Raw genomic sequence first — 21,478 nt, 5'->3', positions numbered from 1 at the left:
TCCAAACACGGTGTCTTTTGTTGTTGCTTCTGTGGCTGTTAATCCAACGGCAGCGCCACCGACGCCGCCCAAAAACCACCATAAAAAAAACCACATACCCTGCAATTCTTTCAAAAGGGAGTTTGGGGAATCGATTTAGAGTTTGATTTTAGTTTGGAGAAATTCGATGGGAAATGTAGAAAATATCGAAGAGTTGTCGATAGTTTCACTTTTTCTACAAAATTAAATATCCATAATATTATATTTATCGATAAAATGCCTTATACAATCGTTTCAATATTTAAATGTTTATAGAAAACTAAATTTTTCTAAATACAGGCTTATTCAAAAATATATTAAATTGGGTATTAAGAAAAAAGCTTAATATAACTACAAAAATATTTATATCAATACAATATCGACTATATATTGTTTCTTTATATATATAAAACTTTAAATACATATTAATTATCGCTAACAGAATAATTTTAATATAAATAAAACATAAAAAACATATCACAACTTCCATTTACTGGAATTAGGTCAACATTTTCTTACAATAAATCCAGAGATTTCTTTTTGATTGATAAAATATCCAAAAAAAATAGGAAGTTGTATTTAACTTAAAAAATGGGATATTTTTATCGATACCATATTCCTTTATATATATAAAACTTTAATTACATATTAATTATCGATAACAGAATAATTTTAATACAGATAAGATATAGAAAACACATTACATCTACTATTTACTGGAATTAAATCAACGATCTACTATCTAAAATACTTTTTACTTACTTAGAATAAATCCAGAGATTTCTTTTTGATTTATAAAACATCCAAAATATAATAGAAAATTTGATTCAACTTCAAAAATTCAGTAAATTGTTGATGAAAATATCATAGAGACCTCAAAATGCTCATAACCCAATCGAATAATAATGGTTTTATGAATGAATTGAAATGCCAACTCCCGTGGCCCCCAGGAAGAAATAAAGCAATGAATGAAATTAAGCGTCGACACGCGGAAAATCGTTAAAGTTTATAACCAACTGAGAAGCCAAAGAACCAAATGGACTAGCAAATAGGAGAATGAAATGGGCCATTAAGCAAGGCAAAGCCCAAAGAGCGAATAAACAAATAACAACAAAAAAAAAAAAAACCTGAGGAAAATCAACAAACTAACGGCTAAAAGAATTAAGAAACCAAGAAACTTTAAACCGGTTGAAGAACTTAAAAACAAAATTTCAGCTTAATCTAGCACCAATTAGCAGTTAAGAAATTAATGAAAATGGGAGCAAAGAAGAGATGCCTGAAATCATTAGTTTTTTTGTTCTATTTTTTAGACACTATAACTTGGATATAGATAAGAGTAATACAAATATTCTCTCCTTTAATAATACTGATGTATAAATAATGATATAACTCATTAGCAATTATTTCTCCTTGATGTAAAACAAAATACCGATTAGCCGATACGATTTTGATCTTGCTAAATGCTTTCAATTAATTTTGGAAAATGTCAAAGTTACAGGGTATCAATCCAATGCTAATACCACATTTCCTGGTTTGTCCAAATGTGAAGGGAGACAGACAAGATTCTCACTCTTTTTTTTTTGTCAAGTGTTCGAGTTCGTTTAACTTTTGGCGCGTGCTCCGCGTCCACTGGGAGTGCACTCGAATCTCGATCTGTATAGGTATTACGTATACCTGTACCGTATATAAATATAAATAATTATATATTTAAATATATATATACACTCAACACTCCCAGCGCTCTTCATTTTTTTGAGTGCCGAGCATTGAACTTGATCCAAAGTGTTGCTTTCGTGGGAAGGAAACCCGTTTGCACTGCCTCAGATTCGCAGATTCGGATCGGTGCGAAGTAATATTAAGCTAGGTCATGACGTGATCTGGTTGGGATTGACCCGAAATGTTCTCGAGACCCCATAAGCTAAGGTACACTCAAAGAAATGCTGGATAACCTTTTATATCAATGCTTAAAAAACTCATAACTCAGCCAAAACAGCGTGAATTTCAATTCGGAAAGCGGCCGTATGTTAATTTTTAGCAGGGTAACAAACTGCATACTCCATTTAAAATGTGAATTTTTGGCAGATTTTTGCAAATTTTCATGATGTAACCCCTTTCCATTTTTTCAAAAAATGGGAAATTTCTGAAAAAATATTTTTTTGCTCGGAGATAGCTAGAAAGATTCGCCTGTTGATGCTGATCAAGAATATATATAGTTTATAGGGTCGGAAATGACTCCTTCACCTTCTTTTGAGCTTCTGACTACAAATATAATACCCTTTAAGAGTATAAATATATACCCTTTGAATATATTTTCAAAATAACATCATTCCTTAATATAACCATATTTTTCTCTCTTATACTTTTTAAAAAATATATGAATATGTATTTTATTGAATTTATAAGCCTAGAAAAAAAAGAATGGAGCCTAATGTTAATTAAATCAATAACTAAATATATATATTTATTTGCTCTCGTATCTGGCTTTTAGAAAACACTTCTGAACCAGTTTTGAGTGGCGATAGCTTCTCCCAAGTGTTCCAGTGTACCCATTCCCTTGGTTCCAACTTTCGTTTTGCATTTTATTGACCCATTTACATGAATCATTCGAGTTAATTCGGTATCCAAGATGATCTCTGTTGAAAAATCAACTCCATTCGGATTGTATCATATCCGCTGCCTTTTCCCCGATCATAATCGCTGCCGCATTGGTGTGTCCGGTGGATGGTCGTGGAATTATGCTAGTGTCCACCACACGAAGTCTCCTCATGCCATGAACCTTAAGCTGATGATTAACCACGCTGGTGGGATCACTTTCCGGTCCCATGCGACAGGTGGCCACCTGGTGATGCAGAGTATAGGATAACGTTCGAATCGAACATCGCCAGTAATCATCCGATGCGAATTTGTGACCCTCACAGCCCGGCACTGGTTTGTCCAGAAGCCTGGTTCCAATGGCCTGCATGGCTGGCATTTTGGAGATCCTCAAAGCCTCCTTAATTCCATCCAGCAAGTGCTCAATATCCGCCGGCACAGAGAAATATTTGGGATCAATGCGTGGCCACTCCAAAGGATTGCGATTATGCAGCCAAAGGCGTCCCACGGAAGCAGGATTAAAATCCATGATCAAAAAGCTAAAGTGATCCCGTTTCTGGAGTGCCAACTCCTTGTACATCTTCTCATAGATCTCTGCCTTGAAGTTGGCTCCCTGGGCAAGGGCAGTGCCCTCATCACTGGCCAAACTTCCGGCCACTTGGATTAATTCGATATCGGGCAATCCCGGGGCCGTCTTGGCCGAAGGCACCTTGATAAAGGTGAGTGTTTCCACACCGCCAATGCTCGAGAGGAAGGTATCGGATCTGCCCAGCAGAAATTCACTGACCACCGGTGGTCCTATGCTGGCACTGAAGAGGGTTTGACCCGTGGTATTTGTGACAAAAGTGGGTCCAAAGTGGCACATGTGATCGTACATCTTTCGTCCCACGGGCAAAGTCTTGACTATGGGAATCCCTATAGCCTTAAGGTTATCCTCTGGACCAATACCCGACAGCATTAGCAACTGAGGGGAGTTAAAGGCTCCCGCCGAGAGGATCACCTCCTTGCGGGCTTTCACCCGAAAGACTCGTCCCTGATGGGTGAACTCCGCGCCATAGGCGGTCTTGGTGGGAGTGTCGATGAGGATACGGGTTACCCTTGCCAAGGTGACTATATGCAAATTCTTGCGACTTGCCCGAATCGGTTGTATATAGGCACGAAAAGCACTATGCCGTCTGCCCTTTTGGGTGGTGGCCTGGACATAATTAACGCCCAGTTGCGTCTCTCCATTGTAATCCACCCGGGAGTGTCCTGCCTCCTGGGCACCCCTGATATAGGCATGGGCAATTCGCGTCCTATGACGCACATCCTCCACACTTAGGGGTCCACTGTGATTATGATATGGCGAGTGTTCGAAGCCCTTGAGTTGGGCATTCTCTGCGCGGAGGAAATAGGGCAAAACATCCTTGTAACTCCAGCCAGGATTACCTGCTGCCGCCCAGCCATCATATTCCCGACGATTGCCACGATTATAGATCATATAATTGATGGAACTGGTTCCTCCAAGGACCTTGCCCTTGGGCAAAGCACACTTCTTCTCGTGCATCCCGAAGCAGGCATTACGCTGCGGTGTCGATCGATAATTCCAATTTGAGGCTGTGCTCTGGAGATGTGCCGCCAGCACAGGCACCTGATGGATTAAATTCTCCACACCACCGGCCTCGATCAGGAGGACACTCCATTTGGGATTCTCCGTGAGGCGGGAGGCCAAAGTGCAACCCGCAGAGCCAGCTCCAACCACTATGAAATCATAATGCGATAGGGGTGCTGCCAAAAACAATGGAAAATTGTTATAAAATACATAATATAATATGATATAATGCTTAAAAACCACCTCACCATCGCTATACAAGGGTAAATTGACAATATTTCCTAGGCCAAGTTGTCTTAATACATCCAGATTTTGCTTATTCGAGCTGTCCAGTCTTAATCCAGGTAAGATCGGGATCAGCAGAAGCAGAAACAGAAGCCGGAAGAGCAGAAACACCTTCTTCATGGTTGCGTTTATGGACGGTAACTGAACTCTGCGGCAACGCAGCTTCACACCAAGTTGGATCTCTGACGATGCCACTGAACCGTGGTGCAAAAGGTGTATATATAGCCAGGCTTTTGTGTCTTAATAATTGAAATTAAATGATAATATAATATAGGGATATTCAAGGATACTATGGCTTAGCGATATAAATCGATATTTTTATATGACAATTTCTTAACGACAAATCCAAAATTTAAAAATCTCATAACTAAGCCAAAAATGCATTAATTTTAAGTCAGAAAGCGCCCCAAAGTTAGTTTTTAAGAGGTTAATAAATCTGCATACTCAGTTTAAAATGTAAAAAAATTCACATTTTTGTCAATTTTAATGATATCAAATTTTGGGGGAAAAAAATAAAAAAAAAATTGTAATTTTTTTTTTCTCTCGAACATGGCTAAATCGATTCGCCTGTTGATGCTGATCAAGAAATTATATAATATATGGGGTCGGAAATGACTCCTTCACTCAGTTTCAGGCTTCTGACTAAAATTATAATACTATTCTCTGAGCCCATATCTATTTATATTTTTTGTGAAAATTTTTGGTTAAGCTTAATCTTAAATATATGATAACTCGGCCAAAAATGCATTAATTTCAAATCGGAAAGCGGCCCTAAGTTAGTTTTTATGAGGTTAATAAATCTGCATACTCGGCTTAAAATGTAAAAAAATTAAAATTTTTGATCAATTTATGACAATTTTAACCTTTAAAAATTTTCAAAATTTAGAAAAAAAAAATATTTTTGTCGGACATAGCTAGAAAGATTTGTCTGTTAATGCTGATCAAGAATATATATAGTTTATAGGGTCTTAAACGATTCCTTCACTTTCTTTTAAGCTTCTGACTGAAACTATAATATCATTATTTGAGCCGATACTTATTTATATTATATATACTAAATTTATGGTTTAACTTAAGTTTTAAAATACCATAACTAAGCTAAAAATGCATTAATTTTAAATCGGAAAGCAGTCCCGTGTTAGTTTTAAGTAAAATAATAATTCTGCATACTCAGTTTAAAATGTAAAAAATTTAAAATTTTTGATATATTTTTGACAATTTTGATGATGTAAAATTAAAAAAAAAAATGTTAAAATTTTTTTTTCTGCCTAAGATAGCTAGATCGATTTGGCTGTTGATGCTGATCAAGAATATATATAGTTTATAGGGTCGGAAATGATTTCTTCATTTAGTTGTAAGCCTCTGACTAAAATTTAAATACCCTGCAAAAAGATATTTAACCAATTTCTAGTAAAATTGAGTTTATTATCTCATTAGTATTATTGAATGTTTTAAAAGGGATGTTTTAAATGTTAATTTCGTATTTTCGGTAATTTCTTTAGACCAAAGTGTTATTGAATTTTGGATTTTAATGAATTTCGTGACACTGTGGATCATCTTAATGCCGGTTTGGTTCTCCCTGGCTGATCTTTCTTCCTATCCCTTTCTTTCTCTTTTCCTCTTTCTCTTCTTTCTCTGCCTTTCTCTGTACACTTACAGAAAATATTGATATGCCAATGAAGTCAATATAAATTAGTTAAATCTTGTTAAAGATTTAACCTTACCATACATAACTTTATAGATCTTAAAACTCAAGGCTAAAAATATAAAAACTTTAATTCAAATGATATAAAGAATATCAAATCTTAAAATCATTTAAAAATTAAAATTGCAATGATATTTGATTATAATGTCATTGTTTTTCTTTTAAGGGGCATAAGGCGTAATCTTTAGGCTATAACTAACGATTTTTCCAAGTAGAAAATGATACAATTTTATAAGAAAATACTACGGATTAGCGCTATAACCTTTTCTCTCTGTGCACCTGTCTTGAAACCAATGAGTTGGATGACTTTGTTTGGCCGGGTTTTGTAGGGCTAAAACTGGCTGTGATTGCCTCAGAATTTTTATTGCCCCTTGCTAATTTTTTTAGCTTTCAGCTTGTTCTGTGTTCTCTCTCTCTTTCGTTTATTTTTCCCTGACATCTCCCATCTCTTTTTACAAGTATTCTGGCCACATCTCTGTCCCTGTCTTAGCCTCAGCCTCAGTCTTGGTTTTTGCATCTAAACCCGAGCTTGGTTCAATGGCACTTGGATGGTTGGGCAACTTGTTTATTATTATTTTATTTTTTTTTGCTTTTTTCTGGTGAATCTTTGGAGATTGGAGATTGAAGACTGAAGTACTAGAAGCGGGCACTTGAGGGTTAATATATACCAAGAGCAACCCCATAGTGACCAAAGTACAGAACAAAACCAAAGCGGATTAAACGACTTTGCGTCCAGTCTCCCCCGCAAAAAAAACTGACATGAGATGAGAAAATTAAGAAAGGATATAAAAAGGGGTGGCCTCCTATTATTGCAACGGAATCAACCCCCCAAAAGCATATTGATGCAGTTCACAGGATTTCCCTTTACAACTGAAGGATGGGTCATGTTTTGGTCATGGCAATTGCATTCACAATTTGTTTCCTTTTGTGTTTGTTCGCCTTCTTTTTTTTTATTTTTATTTAGCAACTGAAATCCGCCCTCTAAATTCATGAATATTTCAATTTTGTGTTAATGAAAAGTCTGGCAAAAAAGGAAACCATTGTAACTTGTTCTCTTGTTAAAAAAATTAAAGGGATATGGTAAAGGGTAAGCGGTTTTTATACGAGTTTTTACTTGTTAAATATACATGTTGTTTAAGAGATTTGCAGTAAATCTCGGAGTCTGAATAATCAATCAACTTCAATAAAAACAAAACTAAAGATCTAAATTTCTACAGAAAGATGATAATATTTATTTTTTCGAACGTTTAAGCACAATAAGTTTAAAAACCTGAGAGTTAGGAGACCTTAAAGTTGTTGTTTATTGCTAAAATGTATCTGTTTTTCCAGATATTCTAAAAATATAATATAGAAAATATCATAAAATTTGATATAGACAAATTTTTAATAGAAAATATCATAAAATATCGAACAAAATTGCATTTATCTGACATAAATTGAAATTTTAATATATAAATTCGTGTGCAACATTCGATATGTTGCCAGCAACAATGAATATATTCCAGTATGTTGCCGGCAACAATAAGTGTTGCTCAACATGTTCCCTACAATCACTTTCTTGTGTATGTCGACGTGTTAGATGGAAGTTTTTCTATAATAAATAAATAGAATAAATTGAAACCTAATTAAACAATGTGAATTTCCATGCAATTGTTTGTTTTTCGAAGATTTCCATGACTTTAGCTTTCTCAAATATATTTCTATATAAAAGCTTGTATATAGTATAATTGAAATAAGAATCTTTTAAGAATGCCGGCTTGGAAACCGGTTAAAAGTATCTCATTTTCGAGCTTCAAGCCAAGCTTTAAGCTTTTCATACAAAAACTAAACTGAATTTGGCTTATAGTCTACCCTTGGGCTTAGCTCAGCTCTTCTACTCCCGCAGTTATTCTCAATTTTCGACAGATTTATACCCAATCCATATACATAAATAATTCTAAGGTCAAATCGAAGCAACTTGAATGCAAAGATCAACGTTAAACCAAAGACTAACAGAAATTTTGAGACAAACAGCAGCTAAATATTCACACCGCCTTTTGTATCGTTAAAAAACAGACAGAAAACAAAAAAAAAACGAGAGTAAGCCAAAAAATCATTTCCGCAACAATAAAAAAATAGCCAAAAGAAGCAAAAAGATAGACAAGAGTGGAAACAAAGGCGTCTAATAAATCAAAACAAAGCGAAAAGAAACAAGAAAACAAAAAAAATCGTCAAACAAGCGGTCAAATTCATGGATTTCACGGATTTTTTGATTACGATGCCACAAATTGATTAGCATGAAAATTGCCAGAGCTGAAAAAGTCGATGAAATTCAATGTCAATGTCATGTTGATTAGATTTAACAAATTAACGCCAAGTTTTTGAGTTTGAAATTAATTTTTGAGGTGTGATTTTATATAAAAACTAAGGAAAATTAGCTAGTTGTTCTACTAACAATAGGATTTTAAGGAGATTTTTAATGTAAAAAAGGAGAAAACTAAATAATTTGAAAGAAACCTGAATGATAATAAAAAGAATTTTACTAAAGGAGTTATTTTTTTCCTTATATTACAAAAACATATAAGAATATATGAACAAGAAATCACTATAAATATTTGAATAAACCAAACTATGCATACATACCACAAATTATATAAATAACTAAGATTTTTACCACTTTCTCGCACTTTAATATTTTGTAATAAAAGTCAGCGGGAAACCCAGAGAAAATCTCCCATTTAGAAAACAGTTTGATGTACAATTTATATACAAAACTTATTGCGATTTATTTTAACATTTATATATATAGTCTTACGTCTCTAGACTTAATGTAGAATCAGTTCAGGCAAGACAGAATTAAAAGTTAATGCAAAAAAAAAGGTACAGAAAACAACAAAATAGAACAACAATTTTTCGAATGCCGAGCACAGCAGCCTTAACCTAGCAACGTGGGCCCCATATTTATGGGATTAATTACACAGAGGTGGGGGCCACACACACACCTGACTTTGGACTGAGAGGGAGGGACTATAATATATATACTAGGTACTACTACTACTATTGTATAAAACCATGATCCTGTTTGATCATATCCGCTGCCTTTTCGGCAATCATAAACACTGGACCATTGGGATGTCCCGACATAATCTCTGGCATAATGCTGGCATCAGCCACGCGAAGATTCTTGATGCCATGAACCCTTAAACGGGCATCGACCACAGCAGCTCGATCCGATTTGGGACCCATTTTTGCGGTTCCAGAATAATGATAAATGGTGAAGGTAAAGTGACGAACATAACAGGCCCAATAGGCCCAACTCTTGTAGGGATGCTGCTTGCAAGTGGGAATCTTACGTTCCCACAATTTGGCATTAATGGCCTCCATGCCACGTTGATTCATCAAACTAATGGCCTTCAAAAGTCCTCGAACTGAGATGTCCACATCATAGGGATGAGCAAAGTAATTGGCATGAATCAAGGGATATTTGAAGGGATCACTGCTCTTTAACATAATTCGACCGCGACTCTTGGGTCTCAAGATCATGGGGAAGATCATAAAGGCATTGAGTGACTTGTCCTCAATCTCAGCAAACAGGGAATCGTAAATGCTCTTCTTTAAACCAAAGGCTCGGGATATAGCCGGATTGGAGGACATGGATCCACCGACCAAGAACAGCTCAATATCTGGCCAACCATCCTCATCGCGTTCATGATCCAAATCCCAGAAAGCAATTGCCTCACAGCCACCGGGTGAGCCATAGGGACCCTCCATTCTATTAAATCTATTGATCAAAGTGGGATCAGCGAAATCCTCAAACTTCAAAGAAGTGGCATTTGTGGTGAAGGTAACCGCCGGTGCCGTGTGATCCTGAAGATTATAACCCACGGCTAGATCAGCAATTGGTTTAATTCCCACCTCTCTGAGATGTTTGGCGGGACCCACACCTGATAACATTAACAATTGTGGTGTATTGATAGCTCCTGCGGAAACAATGACCTCTTTTCTGGCCAAAATCTTGTGCATCCTTCCATCTGTTTGAACCATAATGCCATAGGCAGTCTTGGTCTGTGGATCAATTAGAACTTTGGTGACCAAAGCATGTTTCTTTACATGCAAATTGCTACGTTTACCCTTCAGGGGATACAAATAGGCACGATTGGAGCTCCATCTGGTTGAATTCCTAGTGGTGGTATGCAGGAAAGCCACTCCATTTTGGATTCTACCATTATAATCTCTGTACTTGAGACCATCCTGCTGGGCGGCATCCACAAAGGCTTCGGCAATCTTGGAACGCCAATTCACATAGCTCACTTTGACGGGACCATTGCGACCCACATAATCCTCCTCGGCATCGGGTACACTGCTACCTTCGTATTTCTTGAAATATGGCAGGACATCCTTGAAACTCCAACCCGGATTGCCCAGCTCCTCCCAGCGATCATAATCCCGACGATTGCCACGGGTATACATCATATAGTTGAGCACAGAACTGCCACCAACTACCTTCCCGCGTGGCCAATTGCATCTATTGTTATTCATGGCCAGACAGGCATGATCCGACGGTTGTGTCCTATACTTCCAATTCATTTCACCCAACTGCAGGAAATGTGCCACAATGGGGACATCCATGACCAAGCGTTCGGGTCCGCCGGCCTCCAGGAGGAGTACACGCCACTGGGGATTCTCCGAGAGACGGGCAGCGAGGGCACAACCCGCTGTGCCAGCTCCCACAACTATGAAATCATATTCCGAATCCATAACCAGATTATTGTCAAAGTTCTCCAACTCGAGATCCGCTTGACCGCGTCGCAGGAAATTGATAGTCTCAAAGAGGACATTGTTCTCCTGGGCCAAGCCGGCACAGGTCCAAAAGATTAGGCACACAGCCGCAATTAATACGGATTTTCGACAAGTGCCCATTATCACTTCTTCACTTTGAGTCACCAGAAAAAAAATCTACTCGATCGATACGAGATTCTTTGGAAGTTTTGGTGTAACTTGAACGCGATCGCGTGCGTGTTGCCCAATCGGTTTCGGAACTAGAAATGCTGACAAATGCGTTGGCCAAGTTCAATTTAATATTAAATTCAGCCCCCGGATTCGGCCGAAGCCGAAGTTTTTTTTTTTTTTGTTTCGACGTTCGGCATTCGGCTCCAAGAGATCGCAGCCAAGAGCCAAGAATCTTCAAATCCACCGAAAAAGAGACTCAGCATGACTGTGGACACGTTCACAGTCACCAGAGAGACACAAAGCCAAGTTAAGTTTAAGAAAAAATAATGAAAAAGAAACTGAAAGCTCGGAGATTTTGACATTGACTTGAGCCGATCGCTTCCAATCGCTGGTTAGATGTCTTGGCAAAGATCGCAAAGATCGCAAAGATCACAAGATCGGAGATCACAAATGCGGAAGCCAGTTATCAACAATTAAAGGGCTTTTCCAAGGGCTAGAAATAAACCATCAAATACATAAAATTAGAACAAGATCTTCTCTTTACTAATACTATATAATAATTATAAAAAAGTATGGTTGAATCTTGTCTTTGTTGAGGCGGAGTTCTCAGAGAAACCAGTTGTAATCATTATAATATTTTAAATGTCAAAAAAAGTTAATATCTCTTCGCTTTATTAAGCTTAATATAAAGATGTTCTGGAATCTATATTATGTATCTGCAATTTACATAATTCATGAGTTTTCTCTACGCTTCAAAAATATTATATAAACTAATAAATAATCACAATTTAAATAAATACCAATTGATAAATTTATCAATATTTTATAATATTTTTGGTTTACTTAAAGTAACGATATTATTGATTATAAATTCTACAAAAATAAATTTGTAAAATATTGAAATTCTGTTATATATACATTCATTTATTCTAAATATTATTATTTTCATTAAAAACAAACAACTTTACACATTTATCGCTCTCATTTTATCAATTAGAATTCTATTATTGATCAGTGGTAACTTTAAGCTTAGATCAATCAAGAAATAACACTAAATCAGAAGCTCATTTAGAATTAATTTCTAACAATTACAATTCCCTGACAATCTGCTTGAATTCTAAGCTTAAAGTACTTCTTAACACTAAATGAACTTTGTGAATGAGTATCAACTATAATTTAAAGTGATTCTTATAATAACCATATAATTTTGTACAGATGCCATGTTTTATTTATATATCAATGAACTAGAAAAATCACTCGTTTTAAATGCCAGATGTTTACTAAAATCACTCTTAAAATTATAACAAAAAAAGGTACTTAAACTAACTCCTAGTTCTGCAAGTAATTATGATCCTCTTTGATCATATCAGCCGCCTTCTCTGCGATTAGATAAACGGGTCCATTGGGATGACCTGATACTAGGTAGGGCATAATACTGGCATCCACCACACGTAGATTCCCAAGGCCATGGACTTTCAAACGGGCATCCACCACAGCTGAGGGATCTTTCCTGGGTCCCATTTTGGCCGTTCCGGAATAATGATAAATAGTGAAGGTGAAGTGACGGGCATAACAGGCCCAATACTCACTACTCCGCCACTTGTGTTGCTCACATCCTGGCAGACGTTTCTCCAAGAGTCTAGCTCCAATATCCTTGAAGGCCGGTTTCTCCAACAACCTCACAGCCTGTTCAATACCACGAACCGTAATATTAAGATCATAGGGATCAGCAAAGTAATTGGCATAGATCAAGGGATGCTCGGTGGGCTCTCGACTCTTTAGCTTAATCCTACCACGACTTTTGGCCCGCAGAATCATGGGGAAAATCATGAAACCATTGGCACTCTGACGTTCCAGCTCTCCGTACATGCTCTCATATATCTCCTCCCTGATGCCCAGGGCCAGTTTTAAAGCAATATTCGTCTGGAGACCACCGCCCACCACAAAGATCTCCATGTCGGCCCATCCATCGGGATTTGTGGGATCATCGAGGGCATAAAATGAGATGGCTTCCACGCCACCGGGTATTCGTAGCACTCCGCGACCCTTGAGGAACTCTCCAATAACCTCGATACGGAACATTTCCTGAACCTGCAGGGAACTCACATTGCACAGAGCACTCACCGCCGGAGCTATATGATCTTGGAGGTTATAACCCACTGCCAGATCGGCCAAAGGTTTAATACCCATCTCCCTGAGATGTTTGGCAGGACCCACACCGGATAGCATTAGCAATTGTGGAGTATTAATAGCTCCCGCTGATAAAATCACCTCTTTTCGGGCCAATATCTTTAGGGTTTTGCCATTAATTCTTACCATAATCCCATAAGCACTCTTTGTCTTTGGATCAATCAGTATTTTGGTGACCAGAGCATTCTTTTGCACATGCAAATTGCTGCGACTTCCCTTCAAGGGATACAGATAGGCACGATTGGAGCTCCATCTGGTTTCATTGTAGATATTCGCCTGGAGATAGGATACTCTCAATTGCTTGGCTCCATTGTAATCTCCGCGAGGTAATCCCTCATCCTGACTGGCGGCCACAAAGGCCTCCGCTATGCGTGTCCTTGTCTTGGAGTAACTTATCTTCACGGGCCCCTCACGACCCACAAAATCTTCCTCGGCATCGGGTATTGTGCTGCCTTCGTATTTCTTGAAATATGGTAAAAGTTCATTGAAACTCCAACCGGGATTCCCTAGACTAGCCCAGCGATCATAATCCCTGCGATTGCCTCGTGTGAACATCATATAATTGAGGGTGCTACTTCCACCCATCACCTTGCCCCTTGGCCAATTGCATCTTCGGTTCTTCATGGCCAGACAGTAGTTGTTCGAAGGCTCTGTCTTATATTTCCAATTGATATCACCCAACTGCAGGAGATGGGCCACAATGGGTATATCCATGACATAGTTTTCGGGTCCGCCGGCCTCCAGGAGGAGTACACGCCACTGGGGATTCTCGGAGAGACGGGCAGCGAGGGCACAACCCGCTGTACCGGCACCCACAACTATGAAATCATATTTTGTGGCCAACGGTTGACGCTCATCCAGATTCTCCAGATCCAATTGGGCCTGACCACGTCGCAGAATCTCTAGGGTATCGAACAGTGAATTACCCGAGTAACTTTGACCCGCCACAGTCACTGCTAATCCCAGCCAGAAAAGGATGAGCCTGGAGGATGGTGGCGACCAATCCATGGCAATCCATGTCCGTATCCAAATCCAAGTCATTGAAGCGTCATGATTGTGATGCAGCCGGACGCACTCGACTATCGCGATCGACTGACCGCAGTACTGAGAGTTTTGTCGAGGGAAACTGCCTTTGAAAACTGCATCTAAATCGGCGACATGCGGGGCCCTGCATTGTTGACAATTACCAAATGATCGTGGTCCAAGTTACACAGGAAAAAAATCACAAAAAAACCCTTAAACTTTATAATATATTTCACACTTTACTAAAAGATGTAGGTCATAATTAAAAATGATTCTAGAAAATCACCTGGAACTTGATTTAAAATGTAAACTCTAACCAGAAATTACTAACCATTAAATAGCAATTAATATTTCAATAATTTAATAGATTGTTTAGATATATTTCTCAGTGCATTTGTTTGTGATTTTTAGTTCGTGTCTAACCGGTAGCTATCTTTTATGTAATTAATCACAGTGCAATCGATCCAAGTCCATAAGCAATCAGCTGTAAAATTAAATTCATTTAAGAATCTGCAAATGACAGTTTACTTTACGTCATCTATTATAATTTTCTGTTTAAATTATGGGCTTGAATACAGAACAATTGATTAATAATCAATACGAAATGGAAAATCTAAGTATTAATCAACCAAATGATGTATAAATAGATATTCATTTGAATATATATGATAAACGTTGTAAAATGAATAAGATTAATTTCTTTGATTAACTTTAGCTTAAGAAAAGCTTAACCAAGGTCATGTATGATGCACTTTATGCAAAATTCTATTTTATTCAAGAAATATTTATTAGAGAAGAATCAATAATGATGCAGATATTGCATAATAGATTTTCCAATAGAACATTATATGAATAAATTCTTTTGAATAAATTACACAACAATCATAGATATTTTGCAGCTTTGAAAGTTCATTAAAATATATAGATAGATAGATAGATATATATATATATATATATATATCCCTTAATTTATGCATTTGTTTCAAAGATCGTAAAAGGCAACAATCGCCACTCGTAACTAGTGAATGGAGTTGTAATGTTTGTTTATTTTTCTTTTTTTTCCGTTTGCCTGCTACATTGTTTACTGAATAATTTTATAATTATTTCCGCTTGCATGTGAATTCGTGAGCTTAGAATGGGACAGTCTTAATATAAATATATGTACAAATATATATATATATATATATGGAAAAATTGTCAAGATCCCAAAGCAGCCGACCGCAACCGTACTGACATACTAACTGAAAAAAAGAAGAAAAACAAAATGAAAATAAATTAAGAAGCTGCTTAATGATTTTTTGATGGCATTGTTGCACCAAGAAAAAATAAATATATATATATATTTTCATATATTAAGTACTTTGCAACAGGACAATTCCAGGGGGAGTATTTAGCGTTGGATCGCAGGAGGAATATCAATGAGCCCATAAAGAACCTTTTGTGGCAGGGCTCCAAGGGCAGTCAGCAGCATCCAGCATCCAGCATCCAGCATCCAGCATCCAGCATCCGGCTCTCTTGGCGGCACTCAAGAACCGATGACATTCAGGTCCACGAATATACTTTGGAGTCAAGGCTGTCGAGAGGGTCTTGCGGCTTCCAATTTTGCAATTTGTCTGCGTTTTGCGATACGCGCAAGCTTCAAGTTCGTTGAGCTCCCATTCGCAAAGATGCACAGAGAGAAAAGTTATGGGAATTATAAATATATAGGAATGAGAATTTTAAAAAATTATAATAATAATGTGTGAATTCATTTCTCATATTTTTACAGCCCTACAGAGTATTATAATTTTAGTCAGAAGCTTAAAACTATGTGAAGGAGTCATTTCCGACCCCATAAATCATATATATTCTTGATCAGCATTAATAGGGGAATCGATCTAGACATGTCCGGCAAAAATTTATTTTCTTGCAAAATTTTGAAAATTTTCAAAGGTTAAAAAAGGTTTAAAATTTATCCAAAATTTTTAATTTTTTTACATTTTTAACCGAGTATGCAGAATTATTGCCCTGACAAAAACTAACATTGGAACGTTCTCCGATTTGAAATTAATGCATTTTTGGCTTAGTTATGGATTTTTTAAATTTTAATTTGTCCAAAAAATTTGCATATAAAAATATAGTTAATATCCATTAAAAAATGGTAATGCACCTTCAGTCAGAAGCTCAAAAGAAAGTGAAGGAGTCATTTCCGACCCCATAAATCATATATATTCGTGATCAGTATCAAAAGGGGAATCAATCTGGACATGTTTGGGAGAAAACATTTTTTACGAATTTTTTCAAAATTTTAAAAGTGGTTACATCGTTCAAATTGTAAAAAAATCGATAAAAATTTAATTTTTTTCAATTTTATATTGAGTATGCAGTTTTATTATCTTACTAACAACTAACATAGGGCCGTTGTCCGAATTAAAATTAGAGCATTATTTGCTGAGTTATGAGATTTTTTAACTTTGATTTTTTGATCAAATTGCTAATACAAAATTGGTAAATATTGACTAAAAAAATGGTATTACAATTTTAGTCAGAAGTTTTTAAATTTGAGAAGGAGTCGTTTCCGACCCCATAAATCATATATATTCGTGATCAGCATCAATAGGGGAATCTTTCTAGCTATGTCCGTCGAAAATTAAATTTTTTTCAAAATTTTGAAAATTTTATAAGTGTTTACATCGTTAAAATATTCAAAAATTGTTAAATTTTTTACATTTTATATTGAGTATGCAAATTGATTATTCTACTTAAAACTAACATAGGACTGCTTTCCGATTTGAAATTAATGCATTTTTGGTTGAGTTATGTGTTTTGCAAACATTGCATTGTCGTAAAAATTTTCATATAATAATATTAATACAATAAATATTGATAACAATAATGCAAATAATTTAAGTTTAGTTATGAACGATTTCCGATCCGATCCCATTTATTTGAAATTTAACTATATTTTATATACATCTTATTTGTAATTTTAAATATTTATACCTTAATATTTTCCCTGATTCTGATTCCTATAATGACACAGATTTTTCTGCAAGTGTATTGGCTAACGGCAATTAATGCTTTGGGTCTGACTATCGATTGGTATTGTGCTGCCTCGTTGTCGCTATTTTTTTTTTTTCTGTTCGCATAAAGTCAAGAATTTAAGCAAACTCGTCGTCTTTGACCGACTTTTCATAGTTGGCAACGTCTGATTTTGGCCAAGTTGCTCTTTTGCACTGACTTTAATCTATTATATAGATATATATATATATATATTTTCTTGGCGGGCCTCGACCATGCCATGCCATGTCTTTATTGCGTTTTTGACACTCGATTTTGACATTCGTTGCGGTTCGATTGGGATGAGTTTGCCTCGTTTGTAATTACAAATTTGGTAGCTATTTCCCAATCCGTAGAGATCAGAGATGGTTCTTAGCCAAAATCAAGTCTTTTTAAGCCGAAATCATTAATTGCATTGCGTTCGATCATCATGACAAAGCAATTCATTAGGCTTCACAACAAAAATTTGCATAGATTTGTATAGTAAAGCTCTGATTTTATATTTCTTGGTTCCCTGATTAAAGCCAAAAAAACCAGTTGTTACCAAAATAACTAGTAAATATTTGCCAAACACTTGAGAGACGCCCCGAAGCTATAACTATTTTATTACAAAATTTCAAGGCTGCGAAAGAACAAGAAACTAGATAAAGTGGGGCTTAAAAAGGAGAGGAATTGAGTTTAAAGATTTATATAAAAATTTATTTGTTTAGTGTTTCGAAACATGTAAATTTAAAAGGAAACTCTTAAACCTTTGATTCTACAAAAACTACTACACAAAATGTATAAAGTAGGCTGGCTATATAGTATCATTATCTTTAGTTAGTTCCATAATGCCATAACAAAATTAGCCTCTGTCTGACCTGTTTGTTTCAGGTCATATTCTCTGCCTTTGAAAAAATTATATATTCAAATATCCTAGACCTTCAAAATTCTAAATAAAAATATTTCCAAAAAAAAAGAAAAAAGGAAGAAAAGAAGAAAACGAATTAAACTATGGCCGCCATGTCACTTGTTGTACGCGAATGCCAGCCAAGGATTAGCAATTACCAAGTGTCTTCGCTTCAATTGGAAACCAGGAATGATCCCAAAGACATTGATAGCTCATCGCTATGCCTTCGCTCACCGATTCCCATGGATTCAAATGATAACCTGGGACGAAAGCAAATCAGATGTAATTTCCTGTATAGAAATCAATTCCATAGCAGTTTCTTGGGCAATGGTAATGAGAGAGAGGTGGATGCCATATCCATGAAGAATGATACCGAAGCCGATGCCGATGCTGTGACACTTGCAACTCTAACCAGCAGGCAGAATATATCATTGCAGCGAGAGGAGGAGCTAAGGGTGTTGCAGGAGCAACAGAACCAGGAGCAGGTACTTCCATCGGGCACATTTATCCGCCCAAAAACGGTGCCGGATAGCAAGTGCTCGGGTTTCCTTAGAGTCCTGGCCCGCAGCCTTGAGCATTGTTCGGAGAGAATTGCCGCTGGCTTTGGTCTTAGCCGGCAGCAGACAGCTTGGTACAAACACTGCTGGCATACACCCGGAACAGAGTCCCAGAGGATCCATGAATTGGGATGCCAGCCCAGGTCAATGATCTTTATGCCAGTCACCGAGGATTTAATGCCCACAAGCACGCCGAGCTCTACAACGCTGTGAGGGATCCAGACTTCAACTCCAATCCAAACTCCCCCAAAGCTGAAGCCTTCTCTTTGAATTTGAGGCTTTTGAAACAAATTTAAACAACAAGAATGAATAAAAAACATTAGTAATTTTCTATATTTAAAGACTTTAAAGTAGGGAAATATATAGCCAGTAATATGTTGATCTTTGTGCAACAAAGAAACAAAATCCCCCCGATAAATATTTACCACAAACAAACAGTTGAGAGAGACGAGTGAGGTTCATTATCGTTTGCTTGAGAATTCCATTCAATATTATTGCACTTTATTGTGATTTCCATTGATTTTCATGTTTCAATTACAAACGAACCGACAAATCGGCGAAAACAAATCTTGTAGGAAGTCAAAAAGCCATCGAAATGAATCAATTATTGAGACTGAGACTGAGAGACTTCCCCCAAGTGGGCTTTTTCAAGAGACCGCAGCAAATCGATTCATTTGCAGATGTCGATGATGATTGGACATGACAAAGCAGAACACAGAAGTTGAATAACATTTTGTGTTCATTTATAATGATAATAACAATAGTAATAATTGTTATAAGTATATTCACCTATTCGGATTCCAATTCCGTAGATTTTTCATAGATACAAAGCAAACAGATACACAGATCAAATCAAATATTTACTGTCGACCACTAAATCCCATTAAAGTGTGCAATTATTTGAGCCATGGTTCGATTGTCTTTTGTGTTATGATCAATGGCCAATTGAAGAGTACGTGACGCCAACACATACTCCATAAACTCGATAAAAAGCTATTAAAGTCAGGAAGTTGGATCGGAAATAACGAAGAGATATTTTATCTGGGGTTCAGGGATCAAGATTAAAGCAAATATGTTCTTATAAATAGAAATAATTGGTTATAAAGTACAGAAAATATAATTATTTAAACTAGAGATGTTAGAATAGATCGATAAATTCATTGAACCTTTAAAAATGCTTTATATATACATTAAATCGATATTTTGTTTGTATATCGGAATTTTCCCATGAGTTCCAAACTAAAGAAGGCAGAAAAGATCTTTGTATTGATATTAAGTTATTACTTAATAAATAACAAATAAAATATTTTATCATCTAATTTTGTTTGTTTTTAATATGATATATGTTGTACGGTGTTTCAGATATTAAGATCAAACTGAACATATATTCTGTAAGATCTGTTATATAGATATTATATCATTAAATTAAATGTTGTTACATTTTTAAAAATTCGATAAACAAATCATTACAATGGTTTAGATATAATGATGTTAAGCATGATATATTTGTTTATTGAATACATCATTTTAAATTCTTCCCCACAGACATACCCAATATATTACTATATTTTAATTAGTCATCTTCTTCCGTTTCTATTTATCCAAAAAAATGTACCAAAACGACCTCCGTCTTGTTAACTGAATAGTTCTTAATAATCAAAGCACCAAAATTTTCCCACTAATAAAAAAGAAACCTTTCCGTTGCTAACCCAAGGTCACTCAAAGTGACTAAGAATTTCTTGAGTCTCTGATAATTATATAAGCCGAAAGGTCTAAAAGGTTGACTCTAACTCTTGCCTGATTGGCACCTTTGTAACAACCAAATAACTGGCTGTTCAGGTTCAAAGTGGCACTCCACAGGTAGCATATATATATATTTATATATATATGGGTCACTAATCACGATCCAAGGTCATTGAGAGACGAAACCTGATCATTACACACTTCCGCTGTTGGAGTTTGATGTAAGAATGCTATGAATGCCAATGAATACTAAGGGCCCTAAGCCCTTAATAATGTATAATTCTTAAAATTGATCATGATTTATAGCAACCAATTAATATTTCCACACATTAATATATATATCTCTCTTTTATTTACAGGTGAGTAACTGAATGAATATGGAAATGCAAATGCCGATGTCGAGAGATCAAGTTCATTGGGTCTGGGTCAACTGCTGTTGCTTGTCTAACGGAGTCCAACAAGTTGATTGACCTCTAACTGGAACGGTAACACATGTCAGAGCCGGAAGTTATCTGCAGATGATCCGCAGATACTTCCGCTGGCTAGCCCTTGACCCGCTTTCCCATTTTCCTTTGTGCTTTTGTTATTTTTTTGCAGCTATCAAAAAAATGTTGGCAATTTTGCATAAAACTATAAAAAATACGAGATATCTGCATAGTCTAGGGCAAGTCCGTCAAGTTTTAGGGAAATTTCGTACTTCTTTTATTTATTTATTTTATTTTTAAAGTGGTCACGTAGACGTTCAGTCTCCAACTGGGTTTAGGGGTAGCACGTGGCGTATACGTAATGTTTTAGAGAATGATTAATGAAAATTAACATGACATACTCATAAGAAATAAGAAATTAATGTTTATAAAGAAAATAATACGTTTTAATATATCGAGAAATATATAAAGCTCAATATTACTTCGAAAATA

At 36.2% G+C, this 21,478-nt stretch overlaps 5 protein-coding genes across 17 annotated transcripts in view; 2 read left to right on the top strand and 3 right to left on the bottom strand.

Moving 5' to 3' along the window:
• Positions 1 to 21,478, top strand: part of Flo2 (flotillin-2) — a 126,944-nt gene that overhangs the window by 7,621 nt on the left and 97,845 nt on the right. The gene's annotated exons all lie outside the window — the stretch shown is intronic.
• Positions 2,293 to 8,259, bottom strand: LOC110187129 (glucose dehydrogenase [FAD, quinone]). The gene has a single exon (XM_086835223.1). It carries the CDS (start codon positions 4,604 to 4,606, stop codon positions 2,663 to 2,665), a length of 1,944 nt encoding a protein of 647 aa, XP_086691349.1. The 5' UTR covers positions 4,607 to 8,259; the 3' UTR covers positions 2,293 to 2,662.
• On the bottom strand, positions 8,521 to 11,090 carry LOC110187066 (glucose dehydrogenase [FAD, quinone]). The gene has a single exon (XM_020956455.2). The coding sequence runs from the start codon at positions 11,088 to 11,090 to the stop codon at positions 9,228 to 9,230; it is 1,863 nt and encodes a 620-aa protein (XP_020812114.1). The 3' UTR covers positions 8,521 to 9,227.
• On the bottom strand, positions 11,757 to 15,804 carry LOC110187127 (glucose dehydrogenase [FAD, quinone]). Its single transcript, XM_020956538.2, has one exon. The coding sequence runs from the start codon at positions 14,349 to 14,351 to the stop codon at positions 12,450 to 12,452; it is 1,902 nt and encodes a 633-aa protein (XP_020812197.2). The 5' UTR covers positions 14,352 to 15,804; the 3' UTR covers positions 11,757 to 12,449.
• On the top strand, positions 17,448 to 19,153 carry LOC147645001 (uncharacterized). Its single transcript, XM_086835335.1, has one exon. It carries the CDS (start codon positions 18,366 to 18,368, stop codon positions 19,029 to 19,031), a length of 666 nt encoding a protein of 221 aa, XP_086691461.1. The 5' UTR covers positions 17,448 to 18,365; the 3' UTR covers positions 19,032 to 19,153.

This window comes from Drosophila serrata, unplaced genomic scaffold (assembly GCF_035046125.1).
Source record: "Drosophila serrata isolate PLE 108 unplaced genomic scaffold, ASM3504612v1 contig_36, whole genome shotgun sequence".
NCBI lineage: Eukaryota > Metazoa > Arthropoda > Insecta > Diptera > Drosophilidae > Drosophila > Drosophila serrata.
Note: the sequence above shows the minus strand (reverse complement) of the source record. Positions and strands in the feature narration are given on the sequence as shown.